The sequence below is a fragment of the Euprymna scolopes genome, chromosome 3 (genome assembly GCF_053919585.1).
Source record: "Euprymna scolopes isolate OS-2025 chromosome 3, ASM5391958v1, whole genome shotgun sequence".
NCBI classification, from domain to species: Eukaryota; Metazoa; Mollusca; class Cephalopoda; order Sepiida; family Sepiolidae; genus Euprymna; species Euprymna scolopes.
Genome location: NC_136484.1, coordinates 54,482,541 through 54,503,157, shown reverse-complemented (window position 1 = coordinate 54,503,157; position 20,617 = coordinate 54,482,541). Strand labels below are relative to the sequence as shown.

The following is a 20,617-nucleotide window of genomic DNA, read 5'->3' as shown; positions in this document are numbered from 1 at the left end:
AATTAGTAAGTGAACTCCCCCACTAGAGTACATTTTTTTTTCTTTCCACTCTATTAGAGCCAACTCAAATCTTTATCACAGTAAAATATTTTTTTAATATTACTAAAAATACAAAAAAAAGGTTTTCCTCTGTTCATATTACAATATTTATTGTAAATGGCCAAATGATTTTTTTACTTTCCAAAATATATATTAGTAATTTCTTCACATAGAAATATTTTCATGGCTGATGTTTGTTGCTTTAGAAATTTAGAAATTCTTGAACAATTTGTTAAAATCAGAAACCATAAATTTACTATCAGGAGGATCCGGTTTACATTATAAATACAACATTAAACAAAGGAATGGTTATTCGTATTTGGATTCTTCAGACTAGTGTTCTCATCTTACTTAGGATCTCTATTCAGTCATGGTTGATGGAACAAGAGTGTGCTACCCCCTGTGAAGTAAACAAAGGTTTCTGTTTAAAATTCCGTACTGATTCCAAAGTTTGATAGAAAAATTCCCGAGTTCGACAACATACACCTGAAGGACGACTGAAATGTGAAAATGACGTTTAAAATGAGAACAGTAGTTTGAAGAATCTAAATAAAATAAACATTAAACACTGATTTTTCTGACAAAGAAATAGTTGTCTTTCCTTTTCAAGTATTGCTGTTTTGAAATGCAATATCGTGTTCATTTCCTTCATTTCCAGTAGATGCTGCGAGATTGAAATAAACTCGACACATTGTTGAAATTCCTTTCATCTACCTTTCTTTTTTGAAAATATATCTGTAGGTCATTAGTACAAACCAATGTGACTGAAAATGAAATATCTTTATAAAATTCTGTTTACAATTTTTAATTGAATGAAGAAAATATATTTACTTTTGTGTTATGTTAACAATAATTGAGCTTCCACTCTAAAGAGATTGGTATAAAGAACAAAAAGTATATGTAACAATTCATGTTCACAGATGCATGTTTTTATTTTTTTAATAATCAAACCTTCACCTGTTAAACTGGATAAATATTAATTTATAATTCCGAAGTATTTATAAATAGACAAAAGAAAAAGCAAATTCCAGTGATAATCTTTATTCTTCAGTAAAGACTTTTTTTTTTTTTTACTGTCAATTTATCCAGACCATTAAGATTTTAACGCATTTTTGAATTTTCTAGAACAATGATTCATCATAAAAAACAAAGCATCTTCCCCTTCAGAAAAAGTTACCTTAGAAACCATTCTATTCTCTCATTTATTTCAGGGTGGTCCATAAGTCACTTTACAGTTTAAAGGTCCTGGATATGACCTTAGACTATATCCAATGGTGAGGCCCCAGCTTGCGGGCTTTAATTGCCATTGCTCCCAGGTCCATTCTGACCCAGAGTGGTATTACCTGTTAAAGTTAAACTCTAAGCTATTCTCCATGACGGTTCTTAACATTGAAGGTTGTAGGGAAAGAATTTCTTGTCGTATGTATTGCGAACAATTGCAACTACTATAAGTGTTTTGCGTGTCGCACGAATATAGACACAAAGTAACGTACATGCAGCACATAAAGCAATGTTGCCCTGTGATCTGACATACCAGACATCAAGGTTACTTCCTTTCCTTTCTCTTTTCCCTTCAACACAATGAATGGCATGTGATATGCGTTGCTCCCAAAACATATGCATAACCTGACTCTACCAAAACTATCCTTCTCATATGTGAGTCTTTACCTTACCGAAGTAAGCTACCATTTGTCTAATCATAAACACAAACGCTGATTAACAAATTGTAAACAAGAATTACCTTGGTACACTCGAAACATTTGATTTTGATTGCATGAACACACATGCTCCATATAAACACTGGATTCTCTTTTTACGATCCAACTAAATATTGTTGTATAAAAAAATGTATAAATGTTTCTTTGTGCTTAAATAAATTACATGCTTGTAAATACGAATAATCTTGGTTATCATTTCACATAAGCTGCTGAACACGCATATTTATTCTCAACATTTAGCCTCAAGTTCTTGGATGGTTCGAGGCTTATTTGCATACACTGTCTTTAAGATATCCCCAAGCCAAAAGTCTGGTGCTGTCAAATTGGGTGAATGTGAAGGCTATTCAAAATCGGAATTTTGAGATTTTTCGATCCTGAAACATTAGCTAACTGCATTGTGGCTCTAGCTGTATGTGCAGTTGCTCCATCTTGTTGCCACCAATATCCTAACTGAAGATGAACAAAATTCACTAGCATATGTCTATCTCTCAGCAGTTACAGGCACAGCATTTTCATTCACATTTTCAATAACCCTTTTCTAAGGTTACTCCACATCATACTGTGACTTTAATGGGTGCATTGGACTCGCATGAACTTGGCGTGGATTTTCAGTGCCTCAGAATCTGCTATTCTGCTTGTTGACATACTCATTCAAATGGAAATGAGCCTCATCTTGTGATCACTCTGTGAGATGGCAAGTTCTTGAGAACACCTTCGAGTGGATGTGGTTGGGTTCTCTTCAGTGCATTCAAAGAGACTTGCACATGTATCCTTACATGGTCCAATTACTGCAATCTTTACAACCACCAGACTTTCAGAAATGACTACATTTATGGTGTCAAGTTTTCAGGAAACTGCAAGAAATGACAAGTTGATCATGAGATGAGGCTCATTTCCATTTGAATGGGTATGTCAATAAGCCTCACATCTTCAGTATTTTCAGGTGTATGTACTGAGCGACCTTGTCTATGTCTCTAGACTTATCATTTACAGAGCCCTGCTCTTGAAAACGCATCACTAACTTGATTATTGCAGGCATACTAGAAGGATGTTAAACATTAAAATGGCGCATATAAGATGTTCGCATTGCAACAGTTGACCGTCCATTTTTAAAGTAAAATTATCTTCACTTGTTCTGTTGTAAACTTATCCATGCAAAAAAATTTACAAAGATTATTTTATAATTCTGAAAAGAAATTAAAATATATTAATAGAAAAAGAATTTAATTTTTAAAATGTAAAATGTACTTACGAACCATCATATATATATATATATATATATATATAGTGTATATATAATATATATGTATATATATATATATACACTATGTAAAATATGCTTAAATATGATATTTTGATTAATGCAGATTTTGTATTATTATATTGGATACAATATATAAGTTAAAAGGAAAAAAACAGTTTAGCTTACTATTTATTTTAGCCTCTGCCATTAATGACTGAGCTATGAAGACCTGTTTGCTCAAGATTAAAAATTAAAACCTGAACCAAAAGCTATTAGATTATGCATGCATATTCATAATGCCAGCGTTCGACCTTCACCTGGCAAATTTCATTATTTTTTTTTTTTAATTTTTTATTTTTTTAAATTTACTTTTGTACTGATTTTCTCGGGCTAAAAAACCCCAAATATAAAGTTTTCGCATGGGTTCAGATACTTTATGTATGAAGTTTCATGTGTGTAGACCAAAAACTCTAGGAGCTTGGTAGGCAAAATTTTTTAAACAAAAATATATATATATGCATACATAAATATATATGGAAAGAGTTTTGTATTTATTTTAAACTTTTTATGTAAATATTATGCAAGTATAAATCATGTAGATTATCTGCATGAATATAATTACACATAATAGTTAACTAAAGATGATCATCCCATAAGAAAACTGAAAAAACTAATATGGAATTAATTTAATGAATTTTTAAAAGAATATGCAAATTAGCTTGATCTTTTGCTAGTGAATGCAATTCCACGACTTGTATATAAGAAAGTGGTTTTCTTTTTAAATAAATAAGCAAGGTTTTTGATAAAAATGTCAATACCCGAAAACCTGAAATTTATAGGAGTGTGTGTGTATGTATATATATATATATATATATATATATATATATATATATGTATATTTACAATGAAATTATTCTATACTAAAATGTAATTGAATACATTTGTGAAATTTAATATTTTCTATTTTAATAAAGTCTTGTTTTTTTTTTTTGTTTTTTTTTCTAGTTCAATCTTTACTAACCATACAAATGTTTAAAATTTATAATCTCTAAGATTTTTCTACCCTATGATATGGCCATTTAGTAGTAATAGCATTACACCAAATAGTTTCCATTTTGTAAAATATTTCTGGTCACAATTAAAACTGATAAAAAAAATCGCTCATCTCTAATATCCAGATAATTTATCAATTTTAATGAAGATTTCTGTATCCAAATATATTCCTCTGTGTAAACCTAATTCATAATATATTTTTATTTTTCCAGACTGTCTCCGTGTCAACACTCTTAAGATATTCACACCGTCAAATTTTTATGTTTATAGGTATGTAGCTATAATTAAAAAATTTTTTTTCCCTGAATGCTGAAACCATCCATCTCTCTAAGTCTGTTGGACGATCACACTTAATCTAGCCAAGACCAGAGTTACGGAGTTGGAAATATATGAACTCTGATTCTGACTTCTAGAATTCCAAACCCTTTCAAAACATTTTAACAACTTCCAGCAATTTGTTTTTACTGTTTTAATGTCTTTTCTCCATTTTTTTCCCCCTCAATGTCTATATTTTCTTTCCTCTCGCAATTTCCAGGTTTGTTAGCCACAGTCATAAAATTATCTAAAAAAAAAAAAAAAAAAAAATCTTTTGCTGTTTTGAAATTAAAATTAACTGCATCTATTTAGTGTTGCCCCAAGAATTAAGATGGTCAACAATAAAACAAATGGAAATATTTGATTGTGATTCAAAGCATTCTTACGGGCTTGCTTCCAACTCTTTCCAAAACCTTCAACTCTGACTCCACAACCCTGGTCCAGATGCTGATTATATTATTTCTGTTGATTTTTTTTTTTTTTTTTTTTATATAAACGTGTACACTTGAATTTGAAAAATATTTTTGATCATTTTGTTTTTAAGGCTTTTTTTTTTTTTTTTATTTGCCAATCTTAAGTTTTAAAGAATTATAACTATAAAGAAATTAGCTTTTTTTTTTTTCATATTTATTTTTGTTCCTACTAACACTAGAGTTTCTAGTGTAGGAAATAATTACTGCTAGTTGGGAGATTCAAACCCAGTCATAAAGTCGTCCATGATTTTGTAGGCTGCCAGAAACTAACACAGGAATTGACGGAAATTAAGAACCTATAAATGCCAAATCAGTGGGCATAAACAAACAAGCACTATTCAATGACGAGAAGTTGGAATATTGTGCTTGAGTTGACTGCTTTTTCTTAATTCTCTAAATAGGTCTCCCCTTTTTCTTAAAGGAGCTTTTTATAGCAATATTTTAAAAATAAATATTAATTATTTTTATAACTCCAGACACAATGGTTTCATGCTTATGCAGTGTATTAGACGAGCAAGACCCATGGAAATTCCACCGAATGAGAAATATATTTAACCCACAAATATATTTTGATAACGCTAATTTTTTCCAGATAGTGCAAAGAATTAGTTTATTAGACAGAAAAACCAATAACGCATAGCAAGTGTATTAACATGCCTATGGAAAGTGTCTATTGTATTTAAAATATAGAACTAAACCAAATGAGATAAATTAATAAGTACTAATAAATATGCAGGAAGTAATATTGTGCTACATAGTTCAATACAAATATCACATTGTATGAGAAAATCTTTAGTTTACTTTTCTTTGGTCATGTTTCTTTTGACGTAGCGTTTTGCTTCTCTTTTTGTCCGGTGAAGAACTGCTGCATGTGAAAATTACAAGTTCTTTTCTCACGCCATTACAACAATGATCATACAATATTCGAAAAAGAAACTACATGAAAGGGAGCTTGCTCTCCTATTGTTTAGGGTTTCTAGGCTAGCCTTTTTTTTTTTTTTTTTTTTTTTTTTTATGCAGTTTGTCCTTCAAAAATTGTATTTGGCTTCTTTTTTTTTTTTTTTTTTTTTTTTTTAAAGCATAACATGAACTAAGGAAGGAACAAACAGAATATTATACAGATACAGAATTATATGCAGGATGACTATAAAAAAACACATTATGCCATGTTTTTTTTTTTGGGGGGGGGGTCATACAAATTATTATATTAAAAGAATTTGTTTGACAACAAACTTTATGAATTTAAATTTCTATATTCCCTCTCAACTTGTTAATGTTTTCAAAACTAATTTCTATAAAATGTCATTTTGTTTTTGCAATCTATCTATACACTCCTAAAACAGTGGATCTTATTTGTCTCCATGCACATTGGATGATGTCGTCTTTTTCTTTACAGTTGAACTTCTCCAAATGTTAGAGATGAATGTAACCATTGCCTTCCCTGCTGCGCCACTTCTAACTGTGATCCTTGCACTTGTGGGTGAGTAATATTCATTCAGCTTCATATACGCCTTGGTGAACTGACTTTTCAACTCTGCTTCATCTAGTGATGGTAGTCACAGATCTTCCTGACTCCATAATCCATCACACTAGGTAGGTCTGCATAGGTGCATTGTGAGTTCTCGCTTAGTTAATTGACGTGAGTTCTGAACCAGATACCTGTTTTGTCATTAACAAAAGAACATCGCTAACAATTCCATTCTTAACCCCCACAAGCAATGACCAACATATCTAGTACTTCTCTCTCTGATCAAGGCTGAGATCTGAGAAAGGTACCTGGAGTTGCTTTGTGAAGTGTTGCTTCCAGATTTTAACAGCAGCTCTTAACATCCTTGTAAACACAGATTGGAGAATAAAATTGATAGTGTACACATGAATGTTAACAGCTACTTCCACTTAAAAGAACTGATGTAACAATGATTTCAAATATGTCATGTTTCATCTTGTAGGAAGATTTGACTTCTAGATAACTTTCATCTAGTTCAGTCCAAATTGTTGATTTGCACATTTAGTTCCCACTTTGCACAATTTTCTCAATTTTCGTTAGGAATAGACAATTTTACAGATCTCGATACAGGAGTTTAATTTCCCATAACCTTTTATAATCATGCTACTGTTGTAGAGAAAGTACACGCATTCTATTCTATATACAATGAACTATCCTGAATAGCATATCAACTAAAATAATGTTAGCTTTGTGAAGTATTTGACGGTAGTACAAATATAACTGAGACTCTTCCTGTATATCTTACAAGCCAATTACCCAACTTGCATTGTTCACATACAGTAAATAACCCTTTTATATTTGTATATTGACCATTTAAATAGCTTTTGGATAACAGTACAAAAATTAGCATTCAACCTCAAGGAATATGTATACTCAGCATTGACTTTTTACCTTTCTTGATAAAAACTTTAAAAACTTTCAGTTCTCTCTCTTTATTATCAGACAATCAGTCAAACTAATATCATCAAGTGGTGTCCTGCCTAGTACAGGCATTGACGGTTTTGGCTCTCTCTCTCTCTCTCTCTCTCTCTCTCTCTCTCTAGGCATTCATGAATTCATTGTTGCTCATCATTTTTGATGTTGCCCAAGTATTCAGACTGTAAACGTATGTTTCTCGCTATCGTCTTCTGCTTCTTCTACCCATGATCTTTACTGTCAAGCTATTCTGTTCTATTCCACTTTTTCTGTAGACATGACTCATGCATAACATTTTTCTTTTTCGTGCTGTTCTTATTAGAAACCTTTCTGTGTTTGCCATTTCTAATACTTAGTTTGTTTTCTTTTCTGTCCTGGATTTCTTCACTATTCTCCTCAAGAACCAAGTTTCAGTTGCCTCTAGTCTTTTCCTTGTGGTGTTGGTGATTATCCAGCATTCACAACAGTATAATAGAACAGACAATACATACGTTCAGAGTATTCTGAATTTGGTGTCGGTTTTAATGTTTCTGTTGGTCATGATTGATGACAATCTCTTGAAGGTGACTTTGGTTGCGGATATGCAACTTTTATTTCAGTCCTGCACCTTCCATCAGATGTGATCCTGTATCCCAGATATTCGAATTCATCAACTTGTTTGAATAGTACATTGCAACATTGTAGCTTGCATGTTGGAGCTTGGGTGTTCTTGGATACTGTCATGCTTACCGTTTTTAAAGCAAGTCTTTACTTTCACTTGCATTCACCACAGCAGGTTTGGCAATGGCCACTACAGCAAAGACGTCAGGTTTTTTTTTTGGGGGGGGGTCACGTTCTTTGCCTCCTTTGTGGTACAGGTTTGAGCCTGCCTGCCTACTACCACTTTTTTTTTTTGCTCAACACATACCTCCAAACACCTGGGTAATGCCGGGCACCCAGGCTAGTCATTGTATGAATAGTAATTTATCTCCAATTAAATGCATGACTATTGAAGTTTTCCATCTTGGAAACTTGTTTCTTGCTCTATAATGAGTCTCGTCTAAAACTATTAGGAAAGAAATGAATCCAAATTGGGTAAAGAAAGTAACTTTTGATCCATTTCCACTTCCAAACTCACATCTAGTATAGTCACTTGTCACACTAACAAATTGTTGGGTTGATCTAATGTGATACAGCCATAAGCAGTTTATAGACATATACAAATGTTTGTCTTTTGTAATCATGGACCTCACTCCAGATCTTTATCTTTGTTACAGGAATGGAAGCGATTATGTCAGAGTTCTTTAATGACACAACAACAGCATTTTACATAATTCTCATTGTCTGGGTGGCTGATCAATACGATGCTGTCTGTTGTCATACGAGAATCAGTAAGAGGTATTGGCTCAGGTGAGTGTTTTCAGTTTTACATTTCTTGTATGCAAAAATGTATCTTTATAAAATGAATGCAATGAAAGTAATTTGGTCATTTACAAATCTGTCTGTATTGACTTGCATTATTTTGTATTGAATTATAAAAAATTAAAAAGCAAGCATTTTAACTTTTTCAATTAATATCATTTATTATTTAAAAATTGCTAATAAAAGCAGATAACTTTTTTCTTTTATTGCTGCTTTTATGACTATTTTATAATTATGTTCCTCTCTATTTCCCTCTTACCAATTGCCCCCACAGTTCCCCCTCCTGCTAGAAGCGTTTTCTCCTGTTTCTCTACTACCATTTGCCTCCTTCTTTCCCATCCTACCATTTGCCTCCTTCTTTCCCATCCTACCATTTGCCTCCTTCTTTCCCATCCTACCATTTGCCTCCTTCTTTCCCATCCTACCATTTGCCTCCTTCTTTCCCATCCTACCATTTGCCTCCTTCTTTCCCATCCTACCATTTGCCTCCTCCTTTCCCATCCTACCATTTGCCCCCTCCTTTCCCATCCTACCATTTGCCTCCTCCTTTCCCATCCTACCATTTGCCTCCTCCTTTCCCATCCTACCATTTGCCTCCTCCTTTCCCATCCTACCATTTGCCTCCTCCTTTCCCATCCTACCATTTGCCTCCTCCTTTCCCATCCTACCATTTGCCTCCTCCTTTCCCATCCTACCATTTGCCTCCTCCTTTCCCATCCTACCATTTGCCTCCTCCTTTCCCATCCTACCATTTGCCTCCTCCTTTCCCATCCTACCAGTTTCCTCCTCCTTTGCAAGCCTACCAATTGCCTGTTCCCTCCCTCCTCCATTTCCTGTATTTACATTTCCTGATTGTTTTCACTGCCTTGGCTATTGCCATTTTCGCAACAATTTGGTTGTTACATTGGCTAAGTGGAGGGATGGATATAACTGTTGGTTGAGATATTCTAGAGTGAATTATATTTAGAAGTTGTGGGTTCAATTCCTGATGAAAGAATGAATAATAATAAAAGAAAAACTGGTACAAGATATAAAAGTCATGAAACATAAAATGAGGAGTCTTCCTCAGTGAATTAAAAAATATTTAGTTTGAAATTCCTAGAAGGCTATCGGCTATAATAAAAGTCAAGAGCTGAAACATTGAAAACGGAACAATGAAGATAAGCTTGAAAAATCCATGTGCCCCCACCCCCTTATCCACTGAAAATGATCACCTCCAACATTGTATACCATGGGTTTCTTTTCTTTCATCTTCTCTTTTCATTCTGGTCATGTCGCTCAAACATTGTTGACAGACAAAATAAAATAACTGAACTGGTATCTGGAAACCAACGGCTCAATTGCCAACATACAAAGTGGTCTTAGAAACAAGAGGAACAATGGACAGCATAATCCAATTGGTAACCTTTATCAAAGAAGCTTTCATCAAAAACGAATATGCAATAGCTATCTTTTTTGATTTAGAAAAGGCTTACGATACATGACGACAGGATATAATAAAAGACCTATACAATCTTGGATTAAAGGGCAGACTACCCGTCCTGATAAGATTTTCTATCTGATAGAAGTTTTAAAGTAAGAATCGATCCAACCCTATCCGATATAAAAATACAGAAAGGAGTCCCACAAAGATGTATTTTATCAGTCCTGCTCTTCGATATAAAAATCAATATTGTAAATTGTCTAAACAATGAGATAAATGGCTCCTTATATGTGGATGATCTTGTAATCTGCCATACATCAAAAAATATTCATACCTGAGAACACCAACTACAGATGTGCTTAAACTAACACAATGGACCACAGAAAATGACTTTAAATTTTCAACAAACAAAACTAAATGTGTCCATTTCTGTAATTACAGGAAAATGCACAATAACACTACTCTCAACCTAAAAGGAACAAAAATTGAAATAGCTGACCAACATGAATTTCTGGGACTTATTTTTGACAAACTCTCCTTCATCCCTCACTTAAAATATTTAACAAAAATATTTCAAAACCCTACAACTATTAAGGGTTATAACAAATACTGAGTGGGGGATCAGACTACTCATCACTCCTAAAATTATATAGAACCCTGGTAAGAGTCAAACTAGACTATGGAAGCTTTATATATGGTTTAATCAGAAAAAGTTATCTTAAAACTCTGGACCTCATCCATCACACAAGATGAAGACTTGGGAGCTTATATGCTGAAACCTGTGAACCCCTACTAAAATTGAGATGTGAAAAATTAGGCTTACAATATTATCTAAAACTCAAATTGAACCACAACAATTCTGCCTGTCAATACACTTTCAATCCCAACTACATATCTATTAAAAATAAAATAAATGCAATTAAACCCTTTGGTCTTTACATGGAAGAAATGATAAAACCACTTACAGACAACTCAATAGATCAAACCAGCGTTCATGAGGAAAGTTTCACAGAACTCCCACCCTGGTTATTACTAATTCATACTAGACTTGACAACATATGCTAAATCCAATACTCACCTCTCAGACTATAGAGAACAACTAAAAACATTCTGGATTCTTGCACAAATTGGACACACATTTACATCGATGATCCTAAAGATCAAAACAATGAGGGATGTGCCGCTATTTCAGAAAATATTATTCGACAGAAAAAGTTACCAAATAACTCCTCAATTTATAGTGCAGAAATTAAACTTTGCTCTAGATATCATCACCAACCAAAACTCCAAGAAATTCATCTAATTTGTAGACTCATTATTAGTACTGAAATCATTAAAAAATCAACAATTATACAGTTCCTTACTAATCAAACTGCTACAAAGGATCCATTTTATCATACAGCACAAAATTTTTGTCTTCTGTTGGGTTCTTAGTCAAGTATGGTTTCTGGGGAAATAAATGGTGGATATGGTGGCCAAAAATTCCCTAAAATTCCAAATAAGCGACATAAAAGCCCCATACATGGACAACAAACCTTCAATAAACAATTTTATTACAAAGAAATGACAAGAAAACTGGAACAATTGCCAAAATAACAAACTCTTCCAAATTAACGCCTATACTTTAAAAGAACCTACCAGATCTCAGAAAATCTCATAAAGAAGTAGGATAGGACACGCATAACTCACTACTTCATACTAAAATGTGAAGAACCTCCCAAATGTATACCATGTCACAAACCTTATATGGTGAAACACGCTTTACTTGACTGCTATGACCTCACACAAATTTGTCAACACTATTACAAGGTCACAAACTTAAAAGAACGCTTTGGAAAAAAAAATTTCTAAAACCATTCTAAGCGTTCTAAAAATAGCAAATCTTTACCATTAAAATATAAATACCATCAAATAACAAACTATATCAAAATATTACTCGAATATACCCAGCGAAAATCAGATCAGAAAGCATCTAAAAATTAAAATTTTATATACAGCATTAAATGACCTAAAGAACGTCGATATGCTGGTTAAACAAACTATCGCAAAACTCCTTGCTCATCCTAAAACTAATTCTAAATATAGCTCTCCTTTGTCTCCATTGTTCTCCCGATAACCCCATTTGCTATACCTTTGTTCACCTGATAAATTTCCTTTTTTATCATACTTTTTCTTTTCTTCCTAAGGGGTTGGGTAATGTTGATGGAATCACAATGGTAAAAACATGTCAATAAGAATATTTCATTTAAGTTTTAATTTAGTGTCTGAACACATTTTTATACATTGTTTTTTCATTCCAGATTCTTTTACTTATATCACTTTGCTTTCTATGCTTATCATTATCGCTTTAATGGTCAGTATAGTGGTCTGGCATTATTTACCTCCTGGCTTTTTATTCAGGTAAGTATAAAATATCTTTCTTGTTTGTATAACATACTAGACTACCAGTGACTCGTTGGGTCAGTAGTTTATATTAGCTATGGAATTCATGTATGAGCGTGACACTTGTGACATAAAGAAAATAGTTTTGTTTTTTGTTTTTTTTTGACATAACAGAAACATTTCTATGAAAGTATATTAAAATGAAAAAGGAATATAGATTTCTATGAGTCGTTCTGTTTATTATGATTGATTATTTAAAAAAAAAAAAATTTACAGTTACTGAATTGTGGTTAGCCATACTTATAGATAAATGTGCACTGAACAGATACCATAATATTATAGTTAAATTCAAATCTTTATCTTTTTTTTTTTTTTCATCGGTCATTTCTGTATTACGTTTAATTTTAAACTTCACTCTTCCTATATTAAATAATAATTTCGAAATAATGTTAATATTTCAGCGTCCCAATTGTTTTTTTTTTGTTGTTTTTTTTTGTTGTTTTTTTTTTGTTTTTTTTTCGCGTTTAAATTATCCAAATAAACAATTGTTAATACTGTCTGCTTTTTTTTTTTACATCGTTCATTTCTGTATTACATTTATTTTAAACCCCACTCTTTCCATGTTAAATACTAATTTCGAAATAACGCAGGTCATGCATGCATGCGCAACCGGATGTCGTAAACCGGAAAGTGGGTTACATACATCGTTACAAGATCATTTGAGTTTTATAATTATATAAATTAGCTGTATCTAATCTATGTTACTCGATAATGTTTACTAATTTTCTTTTTTATTTCTTTTTATTTTATTTTATTGATGAATACAGAGTTATGTCCCTTTCCTAAGATGGCATTTTTTGTTTGTACAACATATTACTGTACTTAACAGCTATCTTGCCTGATTCTAATTTTTTCTGATTTTGATAGTTACAAATTCTGTCAATTTCTGATTTTGATACAATTAATGAGTCTGATTCTTTTCAAATCTCTAAATATTTTGCTACAGTTATTTTAAAAAAAAATTATTTTGGGGTGTCAGTAAAAAGTCCCATCTAATATGTGCATTTATTTTTGCAAACATAAAAATACACTTCTTGGGCTTGATCTATAGATTTTAGTTTTACTGGTAGTTTAAAATCAAATATTTATCATTTCATCATTATTACCAGCAATAGAAAATTAAGTTTTAAAAAATATTAAGAGTTTCTTTTAGAATAAAAAATTAGGCTTAATTTTTTTTATTCCGATACCATAAAAAGTTTCATTTTTTTTTTTTTTTTTTTTTTTCTATACAAAGCAAAGTAATTCTGTACTAACGAATAGTTATATCCCTTTTTTAAGATGACATCCATTTGAAAATAATTCTGACCTAGTAAAAGTATTTTTTGGAAGGAATTTAATTGAATTACATTACAGTAGAACCCTGGGATACAGCATTTTTTTAATTAAAAAAATTTGATATCTTTTTTTTTTTCAAAGATTAGTAGAAACTGATTTATTTATGCATTTATTTATTTTAGCCTAGCTCCGAGGCCTCCTAAAATGTGATAGAATCTTATCTTTAATCTCTTATTTGTCAAATATCTCTCTCACATTGAAATTCGTTGCCAATCAAATAGGCTAAGGTTGAAAATTTAGCCTATTTGATTGGTCTCAACAGAAAAGAATTGATATATAAATTGATTACAAGATGAATCTGCCATGGAATGGATTCAGCATGCTTTTTTTTCTTCTACCGGCTAGAAAACATCTCACACTTGTCAGTATCCAATATGACTATAAAGCAACCATTTGCCCATGCATGGAGTATTGTTGCCACATTTGTGCTGGTGCAGCAACCATTAGCACATCTTTCTCTTTCTCTCTTAAACAAGATGCAAAAATAGTTTCTAACCTAATTGGTTCTGCACTGATTACTCTGTTGCATTGCTGCAGTGTTGTTTCCCTATGCTTGTTTTACAAGTACTTCCACAAAATGTACTTTGAACTTACTGCATTTGTACCCCCCCCCCAACTAGCAGCAAAATCACACCCCTTCATTTTATAAAAATGTTTTACAATGTTTTGGCCGATATAACCCCCCCCCCCCAACCTTTAAGTGTACCTTGTCAAACTTAGGAATCTAACTCAAATCTGCATGGGATTTCCAATGGAACCCTTTATTTAATCCACGGAGGTGGCATGCCCTCGTCCTGTCAGTCATGACCAGGTAGATGTCTTGAATAATAGCCATTTTATTCTTCGTATCATCCACACTGAGGATGGAACCTTTATCTTGTATTTTATTCATCCATGGCTTCTTGCAATAAAGATTTCAGTTCAACAAGATACACATGAACGTTGAAGGTTACATCAGTTGAAACATAAAAAATAGCATTCAACATGAGAACAGTAGTCCAAATAATTCAAATTATCAATCCTAATCTCAAAAATTCATATTCAATGTTTCCTGTATTGAATTGTACATCTATAAAGCTATAACATTCTTGGAAAGTATTAATTTTTAGTCTATGAGATTCAGTTTTTTTTAGTTTTGAAAAATTGTATTATACAATAACATGGTTTATTTAGACTAATGTGTACAATTCTAAAAAAAGACTTGAAATATGGATGTATCTTCATAGGTAGACATGCCAAGTTAGAAATTTTTATGAAATTCATCAACTTCTAAATAAAAAATCATCTGTTAGAAAACCTTTAAAAAGGTATTTTATTATTTGAAGTCAGAATTTAAGTAATCAATGAGTTCTGACTTATTACTAGGGCTGTGATAATATTCTTGTCATTCTTTTGACTCTCTGGTATATATCCGACACAGTTAGACACACTTAATCAACCGAGAACCACATGCGTCTATATAAAAACATTTAAGATATTAATGGATATATACTAAAGAGTCAAAACAATGAAAAGAATATGCTGTTGTCATAGCCCTACTTATCACCTAACATTGGACTAATTTCTATTTTGATGTTAAGTGAAAAAAAAAATTAAAGGAAAAATGTTTTTATTAATTTAATTTTTTTTTTAATTAGTTAAAATTAGATGGATAAAAATATGAAATTTGAAACTAATAAAAGTATTATTGTAATTAATTGTTTTAACTTCTGACTTAATTTTTTTTTTTTTCCCCCTCTCATTCTGATTGAAACGATTTTCTCTTTTAGCACACAATGGTGTTCTTCTTTCATCACTATGAGCTTCCTGCCATTGAGCAACAAGCAGAAATTTATGAAGACATATTACAGGAGGCTCGCAGCCATGTCAGCCAAAGCAACTCAGAACAACAGCAGCAGCAGCAGGCAGGGTCCCACACCAGCTCTTCAGAAAATGACACTAGCAGTAATGCAACCACACCAAATGATGGAGAAAGTACGAGACCATCACCGGATGATAGCAATTCTAATGCAACATCTCGACCCTTGTCGGAATCAAATGGCTCGAGTGCAGCATCTGCACCATCTTCATCGACGTCAACTTTCTCAACAACGAGGAATGACAGGACTGAACCAGATATTCCCGAAGATAGCCCTTTTATAGATACTGGGAGCATACGAGGTTCTAGATTGCCAGGCGTCATGAATTTTGGACACAGATTGATGAGCCAGATGTCCCACCAGGGTTTTCAGGAGGACGTAGGTCGACCTATTCATCGGAATATTGTTCGATCTATGTCTGAGCCGGGAGGACCTGTAATCAGTGGGTTTCGGGCACCACCGCGATCTTCACGTTACCCATGGCACCTCCCCTCCTATGTGATTCAAAATATGATAATCCGCTTTCGACGCCTGCAACAAACGCAGGAGCGATTACAGGCAGCATTCACTGGAGGACTTGAATCTGATAATTCAGATTCTCAGCGGACCTCATCGGTTGATTCCAATCCAGAAAGTATGGATTGAGCAATTAATTGGTTTGATTGGGTGGGGGTGGTTTGGACAAGAAATAAAAGATTTTAATTTTTTTTTTTTTTTTTTTTTTTTTTTTTACCCCACTTCAAATAACGAATAAAATTAATGGGTTAGGGTGGGGGGCTAAAGTTTAAACACAAACAATAAAAACGAGCATATATATTAAAAAGACTGGGAAAAATAAAAGAGAACAATCAATTGGAATTCTGAAAACAGTAAAAAAGAAAAAAAAAAACAAGAAATTGTTGGGACAATAATAAAGGCAACACAAAGTATGGGTTAATCATTTTTTTAACCCTCTTTATAAAGAAAGAAAATTATGAATTCAAAAGGGTAATTTTTTTTTTTTTTTTTTTGCCCTGGTAAATTTTATTTGTACCATTTTTTTTTTTTTTTTTTTTTTATTACGTTTAAGTCTGATTTTATACAATTTAAAAAGGCTGTTCTCTGGATCTTGGTCTGTTGATTGACTTGGCTCATTCGCAAGTTGATGGAACAGCAACTTGCTCATGATGGCTTGGTTTTTAAATCTTTAAGCCAACACCAACAATGTATTTTGTGTCAAGCCAAGGTGTAGATGCATTGTTAAAGAGATTAAAAAGAAAGAAAAAAAAAAAAAAAAAACAATTTGAGTAATTTTCTTTGAAATATTTAAAAAAAAAAAAATTTATAATTCTGGTAATATTATAAACCATAGATAATGCGTTATCTTGAATACTCTCAAACAAATTCAATTATTGTTTTGACTCTTATTGAAAAAAAACATCTTTTATAAAGATTCTGTGTGTTGGACTGTATAACCCATTTAACAAGTGTTGCAGTTTCCCAACTAATTGATTGTTTTAAATGCTTTCTATTCCCCCATTTTGATATGTATTTGGAGGGTTTGTTTTACTTCTCAAAAACAAGACAAGCAAAAATTTAAAAAAAATAAAAAAACAAAACTCAATTTACAAAGATAAATATTGGGTGGATTAAACAAACAAAAAATTCAAAAATAAAGACAGTGTATCTTTCAAAATTAACCTTTTTTTTTTCTTTTTGTTCTTTTTTTTTATATATACCAATTTTTTTTCCAAAACAAAGCCCCAAAGAAATTTGAATAAAAACTGCTTGACTGAAGTCCAGCTCATTGTGGGCTGTCTTTTACATGTCCAAACTCAAATTATACCTTGATAGCTTTGGTCTATTTTTTTGATTTTCTTGAGCTAGTTTCACAATTATATTCTCCTTAACTATTAAAAGTTTAATTTCTTTTTCTTTCAAGCTGAAGAGGAAAAGTAAAACCACTTTTGACAGAATTTATAAATAAAGTTAATTTTCTTTGTTAGCTGATATCTTGGACCACATATCTTCTGTATTGATCAAATTAATGATTTCTTATGAATATCATAAAAATTTATTATAAGTAGTATATTCCATCAATGACATTATTTTCCAAGTAGAAATCAAAAAGAAAAATTATAAAATTTGTATTTGGATTCTTCGGACTATGGTTCTCATCTTGAGTGTTATCTTTTCAATGTTTCGGTTGATGTAACCTCCATAGAATGTAGACTTGTTCACAAGGACCCATGGCAGAGGGGATAAAGTACTTAGTAAAATGCAATTGTAAAGTTCCGCTCTTCTGAAGGTTGAAGAGTCGATCCTAAGAGCGGTCGATAATATTCAAAATATGATTGCAAATTATTTAAGACTTCTACCCAGTTGTCGTTGACTGAACAAAAGCGTGCTACCCCCACGGATTAAATAAAGGGTTCTGTTCAAAATTCCATGCAGATTCACAAGTTCAACAAGATATACTTGAAGAAGGTTGGAATTAAAATTGACCAAAATGTTGCGAAAATAACACTAGAGATAAGAAGAATCGAAATAATCAATCCTCATCTCAAAAATTTAGAAAAGTAAAATTATAAAACTTAAGCATGCTTTTTCACCACTAATATCATGAATATAATTTATATACTCTAACCTTGTCACTGTGCACACTAGATGACATCACAAAACGCGAATAACATAAATAAATCTTGAATAAGAGAAATAGTAGTAGTAGGTGAATGCCGTAATTAAAAAAAGGTGGGGGGAAGCTAATACAAAATGATTTTTTTTACATGGAGGTCACTACTTAGCAAGGCCCAGAAGCCACTTGGGGATAAGGGTTATTGTGTGTACAGTAATCAGTGAAATAGTATCGTAGTAATCGTTAATATTGGAGATTTGATAGTGTCTTACCTAAGGGGGCAGTTCATCAGGAATTTGTTTATGTTGGACTTGAAGACATCCAAGTTGTAGTCAGGTGGGAAGCAGGCAAACGGAAGAGAGTTCCACAGGCATGCACTTCTAAGAAAGCTTTGTTCATGGAATCTAGGTTTTGATTTAGGCACAGATAAAGAGTGGGGAAAATTACTGACAGTGGTTTTCACTAGACGGGTGTTTTTCATGAAAGATTGGCGAGGGGGGACCAGAGATTGGACCTCAGACGAGCACTTGCCATGGAAATAATGATAAAACAAAGACAGGCTCGCAACGTCTCTTCTGTGGTATAGAGATTGCAGGGAAGAGAAAAGGGCATCCCCCACTAAGCCACAAAGTCTGTTTTGTACTCTGTCAAGGCAGGATAGGCTGTTTTTAGCAGCTCCTGTCCAGATGTGCCAGCAGTACTCCATCCTTGAATGTACTTGGCTTTTATATATTCTCTAATTGCATCAGCAGTGAGATATCTTCTGGAGCGGTAGAAGGATCCCACTATTTTCCCAATGACCTTGGCAACAGACTTGATGTACGTGTTCCATTTCAGATCAGGAGTAAAGGTCAAACCCAGAAGCTTGTCAAAACATGGAGCCTCCCCTAGATGAGAGCCATCCATTTCAATTGATGCCAGATGGGGATCAGAACGTTGATGATGTAAAGATAGGAGCTTGGTTTTAGATGCATTAAAAAGTAACCAGCCACCTCTTCCCCCCACTGTACCATGCACTCAAGATCAGAGGAGAGAGAATCGGGGAGAACTTTGTCATTTACGGCCTTTGATGTATTGCCATAGATAATCGTGTCATCCGCATAGATGTCAACGAATGATTTAAGTATGTGTTTTGGGAGATCATTAATATAGATCAGGAAGAGAGGTGGGCCCAGGATGGACCCCTGAGGGACTCCAGCATTAATACTGTGGGTCTCGGATTTCTGCTCATCAACCACTACTCTTATGAGCCTATCAGAGAGAAATGATTTAATAATTGAGAAAACATTTCCAGTTATACCGTAGCTGGAAATCTTGTGAAGTAGGTCCTTATTCCATACCTTATCGAAGGCCTTTGATATGTCAAGAGCAATTGCTCTAGAAAGGAAGCCTTTGTTGAGAGATTCATTAATCCTATGAGATATAACCGTTAGCACATCTGCTGTAGATCTAGCAGAACGGAAACCATATTGCATGTCACATGTCTGTATGTCCAGCTAAAACTTGAAAAATATACAACAAACAAAGTTGGTAATTTTTTTTTCTTTTTAGCATAACTCCAAACATATAATTAAAATTAAAAAAAGATTTATTTTGAGGTCAAATAGCTATTCATATCATTTAATGTTTTCAAGACCTACGTGCATCTTTTACTGTTACCATCTACAGTGAAGTAATTTTTTTAATTTTTTTTTTTTTTTTTTTTTTATAAAGGAGTTACTACTTATCAAGGCCCGAAGGCCACTTGAGGATAAGGGTTAATGAATGTAAGTTGGTAATTTAGTAATTGTTGGTGTAAATTGGGTAGAAATTGGTTATTTAAGGAGATGGCTAAACAAGAATTTGTTAACATTAGACTTGAAGGCTACCATATTGTAATTGTCCAGGAAGTAGGCCAATGGGACAGTGTTCCACATGTGGGCAGTTATAGAAAAAAAGCTTTGCTCATGGAATCTGCATTTAGAATTAGACACAAATAGTGGGGAAAATTTTTTATAGTGGATGTAGTTAGTCGAATGTTTTTATTGGGAAAGTTTGACAAGGCGGGGGACTAAAGATTGGAGCTCGGTTCACAACGTCTCTTCTGTAGGAAAGATGCTGCAGGGAAGAGAAAAGTTCTCTAAGCCAGTTTTGAACTCTATCAAGGCAAGATAGGATACACCAAGCAGCTCTTACCAAGATGTGGCAACAATATCCCATTTTATGATGTATTTGGCTCTTGTACAGATAGAGAATTGCATCAGCAGTGAGATACTTACTGGAGCAGTACAATGATCC

The 20,617-nt window shown here is 33.0% G+C and overlaps 1 protein-coding gene across 4 annotated transcripts in view; it reads left to right on the top strand.

Moving 5' to 3' along the window:
* LOC145255539 (membralin-like) overlaps window positions 1–16,461 on the top strand; it is a 134,079-nt gene extending 117,618 nt beyond the window's left edge. For all 4 annotated transcript variants that reach the window (XM_080113998.1, XM_080114002.1, XM_080114006.1 and 1 more), the window contains 5 exons: window positions 4,266–4,323; window positions 6,238–6,321; window positions 8,520–8,652; window positions 12,388–12,487; window positions 15,637–16,461. In XM_080113998.1, the coding sequence (XP_079970124.1) occupies window positions 4,266–4,323; window positions 6,238–6,321; window positions 8,520–8,652; window positions 12,388–12,487; window positions 15,637–16,371 (1,110 nt within the window). In that variant the 3' untranslated portion in view covers window positions 16,372–16,461. The remainder of the gene's footprint in view (window positions 1–4,265; window positions 4,324–6,237; window positions 6,322–8,519; window positions 8,653–12,387; window positions 12,488–15,636) is intronic.
* The last annotated feature ends 4,156 nt before the right edge of the window (window positions 16,462–20,617 follow it).